General features: G+C 42.2%; 1 protein-coding gene across 2 annotated transcripts in view; it reads right to left on the bottom strand.

Annotated features, from left to right (window-relative positions):
* Positions 1–12,114, bottom strand: part of vps50 (VPS50, EARP/GARPII complex subunit) — a 115,052-nt gene that overhangs the window by 12,741 nt on the left and 90,197 nt on the right. For both annotated transcript variants that reach the window (XM_023344992.1, XM_023344991.1), the window contains 3 exons: positions 4,583–4,731; positions 2,535–2,631; positions 1,850–2,008 (listed from right to left, as the gene is read on the bottom strand). In XM_023344992.1, coding sequence (XP_023200760.1) covers positions 1,850–2,008; positions 2,535–2,631; positions 4,583–4,731 — 405 coding nt within the window. The remainder of the gene's footprint in view (positions 1–1,849; positions 2,009–2,534; positions 2,632–4,582; positions 4,732–12,114) is intronic.

Below are 12,114 nucleotides of genomic sequence, written 5' to 3' on the forward strand. Positions count from 1 at the left end.
AGAAGATGGATGCTCCTCAGTAAAGGGCTTTTCTATTTAGTAGGTGTTTGTTGATGTGTCTTACAACTTTAATTTAAGCCCACTTTTTTAAGTAAGACATGAACCAAGGATTGTAAAGCTAACACAACTTTTTGACGAAAGAACGAAATGTCATTTATTTACAGCGAGCCTCATAATGACTTCTGGCTTAAGCATTTTGTCACAGAAGTCATTCAGAGCCTTCTGCATTTCTGCACCACTTTATATGCAAATCATCACGGAATGACAGCGATCAACCTGAGTTCATGAATAAAATATGCCTGTGTGTTTGTAAGTGTGTGCAGTGCAACAAAATAGGGCACACTATTTTCAATCAGTGAACCATAACGCAGTCCATGTGCATTAGGTTTGTCTGACAGGTTGACGACGCATGGTATTAGCACCTGATGGGGGGAAAATACATGCTTGATGTAATGTACTTCATGTAGACTATCAGCTGTACTGGTCTGACACATATAGCTAGTTAAAAACAGAGCCTGTGTGACAATTTTTCTTTCACAAAGTTGTTTCTAAGAGTTGAATTAGTAGAATTAAACATAAAAACTGAGTCAAAGCAAGTTTGAGTTCTTGCTAAAACAAAACAAAACAAAAAAACCCATCTAACTGATATACACAGTTTATTTTTTAGTTTCACATTTATCTATCTGTTTGGTAGAGGTCTGCTCATAATTTCTAATACAATTAAAAGCAATTTATTTAACAATAAATAAAAATATTCAACAAAACCTCATCTTTTGTTAGTTAAGTAATGCATTCTGGTTTTCTTCATTGCATATAAAAAGGAAAAAATATGAAGTGGACTGTGTGTTCTTTGCCCTCCATGAAAAATGCATAGAGCAAGCAGGCAGCATGCAAAGAGACTTGCGTTCAGTGAAAACGTTCCACTCTAAAAATAACTATGAGGGCAATGAGGGGAGATGACACTTCCGCAAAGATTCGCACTTGACTCATAAAAGCTTCACAAAAAAATGACTATTTAACAAAGTCAGACTCCCAAAGCAAACCGTATACTTGCATTAAGATGCAATAATCTTAATGACTAGACCTCATTAAATATTAGTATAAGTTGTTGCAACCACATCCTAAGACTTGTCCCTGATTAAAGTCCTACAAATATGTAAAAAAACAAAACAGCAGCAAGTCCATTTAACATCAGTGTTGAAAACTATCAATCAAAAAAATTCACTGCGGGTCAAAAGTTTACACATAATGGTGCATTAAGACAATGGGTTGGTTTGAATGAGTGCCTTATAGCGCTATTTTCTTTATTTTGCCTTGCATTTCATCACATTTGCAATCTTTATTATTACTTAATATTTATATACATGTATTTATATTTGTCATGTACCAGCTGAAATTTCCCCAGTGAGGTAGTACTCTATTCTAATTTAACAAGGGTCCAAAAAGTACCGCAGGTTTTTGATTGAAAAACGCAAGATTGTTTTCTGTGAATTTTCCACGTAAAATAAAGACAATTTAAACATTTTTTCACTTTATTTATTGTGTGCCTTTAAGTTTTTTTTTTTTTGTCAGCACCTTTTACTGCAAGCAAGAACCCAGAATATGCATTTTTTTACTAATGTGAGAATATGAAAAAAGATTCAGGAGCGCTCCCACATTCCTTGTTTTATCTCTGCTGAAATCCTCAATTAATATTTCACTACAGTTTCATAGTCACCTTAAAATTGTATCGCATTTGTCAAATATATCAAAAATAAGCTGCAGCACGGATTCAACTTATGCAAAAACTGATCATAAGCCACAAGATTATTATTTGACTCGTTACAGTAACCTTTACAACTACTGTTACCTTCAGCAGAACATCCACATAAACGTTGTGCTGCGACATTATCTCTTTGATATCCCATTTAACTCCGGCCATCATAAGCAGCATTTGCTCGTAGTCTATAGCCTTGGCTGCTACTATCCAGTATATTGGTTTGCGCAGTTCGCTGGCTGTGGACACCGTCTGTGAGAGGAGAGAGGAAAAACAGATGTAATTTGGTTGTTTTTTTTACATTAGGTAGGACAAATGTTGATGAATGTAAGCGGTATGTGGTGATTTAACAGGAGTCACGTCTCCTCTAAGGTGAATTACTGCTTAGCAATTAAATGCAATCAACATAAAAGAGATGCATTTGCTGATGAATTATGAGTAGGCTCATTCTGATGAAACATTTCTTTTGAAAATGTTATATAATCTTGTACTTTGACGGTTTTCAACAAAACCTCAGAAACGGGCCCTTAACAACACAGTATACCAGATATGTTATGCATGCTATCTGATAACAATTTATTTAAATTACACTATGGAAAATGCTAGAAACAGTTGTCATGAAAAACCTTTATATGAGTTGTTAAAAAAATGGAAAGAAATAGTTAAACTTATGGAAGAAGAGTGACCACGGTTAATGATGATCACACCATCAAATTCATGGTCGTAAATCTGACCCCTGCCTGTAGACAGATAAAGGAAAAGCTGAAGCTTCCAGTACCTGGGAATAAAACTGTTGCAGGAATGGTTTCTTGGCAGCAGGCATCATTGTGTCCAAATGAGACTGCAGGGACTCAAACTGCTCAGCCAAAAACACACTGAAAGAACACAAAGGTAATATATATCAGTTCAGCGGTGAAGTAATGCGTTCTGAATGAGTTTCTCAAGAGCCTGATACCGGAAAATAATTATGATGCAAATTTAAAAGACACAGTTCTATGCAAAAACCCTAACATTTTGTTATTGCTACAACTTTATGATATGTGGTGCAGAAATATATTTGTCCTCTAAATTTCTTCTGTTTTTAACTTTTCTTTTAAAATGTTTTCAAAAGAAATTCTTCAAAATGTCAAAACATTTTACTGGATTATTCTAAACTTAATGTTTCTAAAAAAAAAAAAAACAATATTTTACAGACATGGAACTTTTATTCTAAACACACAAAAAATGTTTTTGTTTTATACTGAAAAAAGGATGAATATGGTGTCTACAGAGACAGTTTTGTTTCAGTAAAGACTGTAGCACTAACATAATATCATTCAATAAATACAAAATAAAGTTACTTAAACATTTATGGTATTCAGATTGCACTTATTTATTCTTTTACTAAATCAAGGTATACAATTGGACTAGATGCTTCTTTTCGGTTTTTGTTTCCAGTTTTATTTAAATGAACAGATGAACCTTCTGCTTCTGGTCAGACACAAGAAACCTCTCCAGAGGGTCATCACTACAGCCCAGAAGCTCATCAACTACCGTCTCTGCTCCCTGGATGATCAGCAGATTTTCCACAGTGAAAATGAAAACATTCTGTGAGACCTATGTAACCCGGACATTCTGTGTTTGAACTGTGCCGCTTGGGCAGACAGTTCAGGGCCATTAGAGCCAAAAACAAACAGACTTAAGAGCAGTTTCTATGCCAATGCAAAGCACACTCACTTTTGATTTGGGCAGTTCATTGAATGCTAATGCGTAATGACCCCTGTTTGGTAGGAAATGTATTTAGAATTTCTTAAATGCATTATCTAATACACTGTGACATTTTAAAACTGTTTGGTGAATCTTTTGCACAAATGATTGCTTTTATATGTGTCCTGTTTGTTTACAAAAACACATTTTCTAATTTAGATTGTAATTCAGCTCATAACTGGATACCCTGAAACAGCTAATACAAGCCATTTATGGGGAAACATCACTTATTAGAATCTCTATATTGAAAGGTCTTAGCATTCTACTCAGAAGGTCATAAATGAGCTCTGTGAACTCTTGCTCTGATCGTAGAGTAGAGTAAACTATGTTACGTTAACCTGGAACATCTTGTGTCTTCCTCTGTTCGAGGCAAGGGAAAAAATAGAAGCAGCAGAGCACGCTACAGTTCACCATTATCTGATCACACTCGCAGAAATGTGACACCACATCAACAGCCGGAGGGCTCAGCAACACCCAGACGGCCAGCTTCCTCAGTTCGACTACCACATCTAATTCCTTACTCTGATGTTTCTCACACCTACCCAGTTTGTTCAACCAGAAAATGGTGCTTTTGCAGTTAAACGTGACCTATAATGAAGAGGTCAGAGGTCATCTGCTGCCATTTTGAGTAACAAGTTAAGATAAAATGAAAATCTGCCTTATTCTCTTCTTTGCAAGGTTTTACCTAAGATAGACTGTCACCTCTGCAACTTATCTCTTTTGTTTTCATCATTATTGTTCAACAATGCACTGATGTTTAGCTTAATTTTGAACAAAGGTTCTATTAAGTAGTGCATATGTTTTTGTAATTGTCAAAGGAAATACAACTACACAAATAAATAGAGGGTGTAAACAGAACAAAGAGTAAAAGAGTGTAAGGGCTTCATATAACGATGAAATCAAAGTGAGAAAGTTTTGATTTGTTAAAATTAACACAAGTAGGCATTAACACAATACATCAAAAGTAGAATTTTGATAATTGGCATGTTGCCTCATAGTGCCCAGACTACATACCAGATGTCTTATAAATGACTTATTTATGAAATGCTGTGCCGTAGTATGATGCGCTATGCTGCTTACAGAGACTCGGTGGCCACCACTCTCTGTGCCAGCCCATAGAGAGTTCCACTGTCTGTGAGGATCACCATCTGGCTCAGGTGAGGACTGGGGACCTTCTCCTTCCTGTCCTCTGGGGGGCCATGGACTCCTGCATTCTCCCCAACAGGATCCTGGAAAGAAAAAAAACACAAAAAGAAGCAAAGTGCGGGTGAAATCGAAAATATCCCAAGAAACCTGCATAACCTAATAAATATTAAAGGACCACCCAACGAGGAATACAATACAAGGAACAATGTAACAACGCAAAGCGATGTGAAAATGTTCCTTCAGCCTTTATTTATATCTGTTTAGCCCGTTTATGAATACTTTGCTGGAGGCTGTTAATGTTTGGACATGTGGCTGCTAACAGGACACAGAGGCTATTTGGATATCATTGTGTAGTTGACAGCAAGCCTGTCATCTAGTAAAGAAACAACGAGTGATACGATGACTTTACAAAGTAATCATAAAGTCGGGCTCACACTGAATCATTTTGTCAGCTAGAGTCAACATACAGATGTAAACTTGGAACTGTGAGGACGATGACAACACTGGGCTTCTGTGCTTGTGCCCACAGTTAAACTTCCAGCAATGTGTAGTTTCTTGCATACAAAAACGATTTTGAATTCAATCAAACTTGTGGGAGATGCAGCCAAACTAAACAAACTCAATCTAAAAATCTGCTGACCACACATTCTTCAAGTGATCAAATGTATCTTCCTTTTTGGATATCTTTCAAAACACCTCTTTATCCAACAAGCTTTTATCCTTTCATCTAAGAAGCAGCAGAAATAGAAAACGAAAGAAAAAAAAAAGTCAGCCCGAGTCCCTTCCCATCAATCATAATTATCTGTATCTGCATAAAGAAGTCATAAAGTGAGGCAGATCATCATAATATATCTATAAGGCACGTCTTGTTGCTGTAATGGATCATACTGGCATACAGAGATTCAACACTGTTGTTGCCGCAAGCCTCTGTAAAACTGCCTCTAAAAGACTCGGAGAAATTATGCAGCTAGTTAACAAATAAGAGCTTTCAATGAAGAGCCACATTGTCCACTTAGATACGGTGATCCTGTTCAGCCTGAATTTAATCATGACTGCGCATTTTCTGTCTCGCCCCGGGAAGCTTTTATAGCTGAGGCAATTCCAAGTATGGATTGCAGAAGACGTCTATTTGAGGACTGGGGAGTGAATCATGGATCAGTTTAAAATAGTGGTGGGACTCGATGAGTGTCTAATTAATCACAATTAACCAAAACACATATATGAACAACATAAGAAAGATTTTCAAGTCAAGAAGCAATTTTTCTGCTAAATGACTGAATAAATACACAAATGAGCTCAACAAGACATTGTTTTCAATCTGTTATTTAGGTTATTCAACCATCAGATTGATGAACAGTGACATTCTACCAGCTTTCAAGTGCTCACTGAAAAAATACTTGTTTAGAAATGTGGACTGTGAACGGTAACACAAAGTTGGAGACATCTGTGCTTGCTCCAACATGTTTTGCATTGAGACGGTGCTTTTTGCATGAATAGCTTTGGTGATCGGCTAACTCTTTTTTGCACAACTCACACACAATAATAGACTTTTCCAGCATCCCATCAGTTTGGTTTTTGAAGCAAAAATAAACCCCAGTGGGCCAAGAGAAGTGAATTTGTTGTTTGTTGATTATGTTATATTTACATTTCCATCCATCCATCCATCCATCCATCCATCCATCTTCTTCCGCTTATCCGAGGTCGGGTCGCGGGGGTAGCAGCTTCAGAAGGGAGGCCCAGACTTCCCTCTCCCCAGCCACTTCTTCTAGCTCCTCCGGGGGAATCCCGAGGCGTTCCCAGGCCAGCCGAGAGACATAGTCCCTCCAGCGTGTCCTGGGTCTTCCCCGGGGCCTCCTCCCGGTGGGACGTGCCCGGAACACCTCACCAGGGAGGCGTCCAGGAGGCATCCTGACCAGATGCCCGAGCCACCTCAACTGGCTCCTCTCGATGTGAAGGAGCAGCGGCTCTACTCTGAGTCCCTCCCGGATGACTGAGCTTCTCACCCTATCTCTAAGGGAGAGCCCAGCCACCCTACGGAGAAAACCCATTTCGGCCGCTTGTATCCGCGATCTCGTTCTTTCGGTCATGACCCAAAGCTCATGACCATAGATGAGGGTGGGAACGTAGATCGACCGGTAAATCGAGAGCTTCGCTTTTTGGCTCAGCTCTCTCTTCACCACGACGGACCGGTACAGCGCCCGCTTGACAGCAGACGCTGCGCCAATCCGCCTGTCGATCTCCCGCTCCCTTCTTCCCCCATTCGTGAACAAGATCCCGAGATACTTAAACTCCTCCACTTGGGGCAGGACACCCCCCCTGACCCGGAGAAGGCACTCTACCCTTTTCCGGCTCAAGACCATGGCCTCGGATTTGGAGGCACTGATCCCCATCCCGGCCGCTTCACACTCGGCTGCGAACCTCTCCAGCGAGAGCTGCAGATCACGATCTGATGAAGCCAAAAGGACCACATCGTCTGCGAAAAGCAGAGATGAGATCCTAAGGCCACCAAATCGGATCCCCTCAACACCTTGGCTGCGCCTAGAAATTCTGTCCATGAAAGTGATGAACAGAATCGGTGACAAAGGGCAGCCCTGGCGGAGTCCAACTCTCACCGGAAACGACCCCGACTTACTGCCGGCAATGCGGACCAGACTCTGACACCGGTCATACAGGGACCTGACAGCCCGTATCAAAGGGCCCGGTACCCCATACTCCCGGAGAACCCCCCACAGGGCTCCCCGAGGGACACGGTCGAACGCCTTCTCCAAGTCCACAAAACACATGTAGACTGGTTGGGCGAACTCCCATGCACCCTCCAGGACCCTGCCGAGGGTGTAGAGCTGGTCCAGCGTTCCACGACCAGGACGAAAACCACACTGCTCTTCCTGAATCCGAGGTTCGACTATCCGACGGACCCTCCTCTCCAGGACCCCTGAATAGACCTTGCCAGGGAGGCTTAAGAGTGTGACCCCTCTATAATTGGAGCACACCCTCCGGTCCCCCTTTTTGAACAGGGGGACCACCACCCCAGTCTGCCAATCCAGGGGAACTGCCCCCGATGTCCATGCGACATTGCAGAGTCGCGTCAACCAACACAACCCTACAACATCCAGAGCCTTAAGGAACTCCGGGCGGATCTCATCCACCCCCGGGGCCCTGCCACCGAGGAGCTTTTTAACCACCTCGGCGACCTCGCCCCCAGAGATTGGAGAGCCCAACCCAGAGTCCCCAGGCTCCGCTTCCTCAGTGGAAGGCATGTTGGTGGGATTGAGGAGGTCTTCGAAGTACTCTGCCCACCGGCCCACAACGTCCCGAGTAGAGGTCAGCAGCACACCATCCCCACTATAAACAGTGTTGGTGCTGCACCGCTTCCCCCCCCTGAGACGCCGGATGGTGGACCAGAATCGCCTCGAAGCCGTACGGAAGTCTTTCTCCATGGCCTCTCCAAACTCCTCCCACGCCCGAGTTTTTGCCTCAGCAACCGCCCGAGCCGCATGCCGCTTCGCCCGCCGTTACCCATCAGCTGCTTCCGGAGTCCCACAGGCCAAAAAGGCCCGATAGGACTCCTTCTTCAGCCTGACGGCATCCCTCACCGAAGGTGTCCACCAGCGGGTTCGAGGGTTGCCGCCGCGACAGGCACCGACAACCTTGCGGCCACAGCTCCGATCGGCCGCCTCGACAATGGAGGCACGGAACACGGTCCACTCAGACTCCATGTCCCCCACCTCCCCCGGGACGTGTTCGAAGTTTTGCCGGAGATGGGAGTTAAAGCTCCGTCTCACAGGGGATTCCGCCAGACGTTCCCAGCAGACCCTCACAACACGTTTGGGCCTGCCAGGTCTGACCGGCTTTCGCCCCCACCACCGGAGCCAACTCACCACCAGGTAGTGGTCAGTGGACAGCTCCGCACCTCTCTTCACCCGAGTGTCCAAGACATACGGCCGCAGATCCGATGAGACGATGACAAAGTCGATCATCGAACTGCGGCCTAGGGTGTCCTGGTGCCAAGTACACATATGGACACCCTTATGCTTGAACATGGTGTTCGTTATGGACAATCCATGGCGAGCACAGAAGTCCAGCAACAGAACACCGCTCGAGTTCAGGTCGGGCGGGCCGTTCCTCCCAACCACGCCCCTCCAGGTCTCACTGTCATTGCCCACGTGAGCGTTGAAGTCCCCCAGCAGAACAAGGGAGTCCCCAGGAGGAGCACTCTCCAGTACCCCCTCTAAGGACTCCAAAAAGGGTGGGTAATCTGAACTGTCGTTCGGCCCGTAAGCACAAACGACAGTCAGAACCCGTCCCCCCACCCGTAGGCGGAGGGATGCTACCCTCTCGTTCACCGGGGTAAACCCCAACGTACAGGCGCCGAGATGGGGAGCAACAAGTATGCCCACTCCTGCCCGACGCCTCTCACCTTGGGCAACTCCAGAGTGGAAGTATGTCCAGCCCCTCTCAAGGAGACTGGTTCCTCCATGGGCTGCCACCTTATCGTGGTGGAGGGGTTTGAGTGTCCCAATGATCCTAGGAGCTATGCTGTCTGGGGCTCCATGCCCCTGGTAGGGTCACCCAAGGCAGACAGGTCCTAGGTGAGGGACCAGACAAAGCGCAGCCCGAAGACCCCAATGATGGATAAAAACATTGGACTTGGTGTTCCCTCGCCCGGACGCGGGTCACCGGGGCCCCACTCTGGAGCCAGGCCTGGAGGGGGGGCACGATGGCGAGCGTCTGGTGGCCGGGCTTTTACCCATGGAGCCCGGCCGGGCTCAGCCCGAAGAGGAAACATGGGCCCCCCCTCCCATGGGCCCACCACCCGTGGGAGGGGCCAAAGGGGTCGGGTGCAGTGTGGGATGGGTGGCAGCAGAGGGAGGGGACCCTGGCGGTCCGATCCTCGGTTGCAGAAACTGGCTCTTGGGACGTGGAATGTCACCTCTCCTATTTACATTTGAGTAATAAATTTTATTACGATGTTAAAATGAGCAGTTGATTGTTAGTAAAAAACTTGACACTTTGGAAACATAAAACTATCAAAACTTTTACAATATAATCACTGAGTGGTAGCAAGGCAGATTAGGGAAATGCAAAATTAGTTTCACTAATAATAAGGAATAAACTTAATATAATGCAATCATTTGGTAATGCTATGCTGATGTTTTCCCTCTAAACAACACAAAGTTAATAAAGGGGATTCATTCTTGGGGAAATAAATGGCAATAACCAAATAATGAAGCTTGGATGGATAATTCAGATTGTTGCCTCCATTCAGAACCATGTCAGTCAGGAGTGGTCATTTCTAAATTAAGATTTCAATATATTTAAAAAAAATCAATTTGAATAATACGTTTAACTTGACTGTGTTTGTTAGTATCAATTGAAATGGATCTACTTGACTTTGAATCTGCCCATACGATTGGATTGAATTTACCTTTTTGTATAGTGTCTTGCAACATGTGTTGTCAATTGAGTTTATATGAAAAAAACTGAATTTAATTGAATTCTGTCCTTCACGCAACTCATTTTTTCCAGGTTGTTTATCAATGCAAATGATTCCCTGCAGTAGACTCGAAGAAAAATATGAATTTATTCATTCAATCATTTCCTTTATTTAACCAGGTTAAAACCCCACTGAGATCTAGATATCAAGGGCGTAAACTGACAAAGTAACAGTTTTAGTTTATATTACCAAATTACAGTTACAAGAATTACCATTTCTTTTAAAAAGTAAAAGGCCTGCTTGGGTCAAGGTTAAAATACTGGTATCATGAAGGAGCACTTGGTAGAGATTAGACCGTGGAAAAAATACTAAGGGTTTGGGGCGAAATGTTGTTGTAAATCAAGGAAGACAGTTTTTAAAAAATACAGCTTGTAAACCTCAAAGAGCCAACTATTCAGTAAAATAAGTTAATGTGACAGTCCAGCATACATACTGCATAAAAAATGAACGGTATGTAGCTCTGGAGACAATTTATAGCTCAGATCTGCTGCTGCCTCCTAATATGTGAAAGCTTCAACCTTTCCAGAAACTTGAGGTTATCTCTCTGCAATTAGTTCAAACATGACTGCTGCACCATTTGGCTGAAAGTCATTCATAAGATTAACATGTTAACATTTTTAATGATGAGATTTTATTTTATTTAGGTCGAGAGACGACTTTCTTCACTTCGAGTTCCTCAAGGTTTTTTGGCGTTTGCACATTCATCCGGTCTTGGAGAGAATAGTTATGCATATTTTTTCTCTGAAGTAAGGCTTTTAATTTTACTGTAACAACTCATGCTCGGTCAGTTATAATTGGTAACTTTACAATTTTAAAGCACTTTATTATTTACGCAAAACTTAGAATAAACCCATGATAAACAAAGAAAACTGATTTATATCAAGTTTATCATATACCAAATTAATTTTATTTTGGAAACATAACTCCCTTCTAAAAATGCTTCCCACTTCCACACACACACACACACAAAAAAGCGACTATATAAATCTGCTTTATGCAACGATAAATCTGTCATTTTGGACACTGGATTCAGAAAAGAGCCATCGCCACTGAGTAAAGACTTCTCAAAAGCATTTCAGCTGTATCAAAGAAGATAAAAATAAAATATGTGCAGGGGTTATGGAGTAATTGCCAGAAAGGCTAATAGTAAGATTATTGAATAATAGCAAATGACTCAACAATCTGGAAAATAAACAACAACTGGGGGCCATTTGTTCACACAATGTGGCAAACAGAAAGCAAGTGATATGCAAACTGTAAATCAGGGTTTAAAAAAAAGAAGCATGTCTACTTGTATAAACATTTAAGTATTAACAAATCCTCAGTTCATTTATCAGCTCATAAATTTATGCAATATACCTATGTCCCTATTAATGGCGGTTCAGACATTTCAGGGGCTTTTTATCTTGTAATTCAGTCAAGCAAACTTATGTGGTCTTGCCTAATATCACCATTACCAAACAACAATTTACTTAGCTGCAATAAAACAAGTGGGATGAAAACACATTAACTTTATGAGGGAGGTTGTTTTTTGTGGACTTCAAACAGAGAAACAGAATGGAAAATGGTTATCCTGTTTGTGACAGTAAAGACTACTTTTCCCAGAAAACATGTCTTATTGCAGTTCTACTATCAATGTTTCTGAAGGCTCCTTGGAAATGGATAAATATTTTAATGACAATAATGTCGACTTTTAAGAAAAAAAAGGACATTTCTTCTCTAGTAAGTGGCCATTGCTGCTAAGCAATCATCTCTATTTCTACCAAGTCCAGTTTTTCTCTCTTTTTTACATCAAAGTATAATTCAAAATGTTTCATCTCTCTTCCACATGCATGTTTCTTTTAAGGAAAAGGACAACCCCTTTTAAAACCAACCACTCCTATTGCCTTTGTAATACACAGTAATAAATAGTTGTTTCTTTTTCATAACCAGAACAAAAGTAATAACAGGACTGCAGGGACACCTCAGTTAA

Source organism: Xiphophorus maculatus, chromosome 13 (genome assembly GCF_002775205.1).
Source record: "Xiphophorus maculatus strain JP 163 A chromosome 13, X_maculatus-5.0-male, whole genome shotgun sequence".
NCBI lineage: Eukaryota > Metazoa > Chordata > Actinopteri > Cyprinodontiformes > Poeciliidae > Xiphophorus > Xiphophorus maculatus.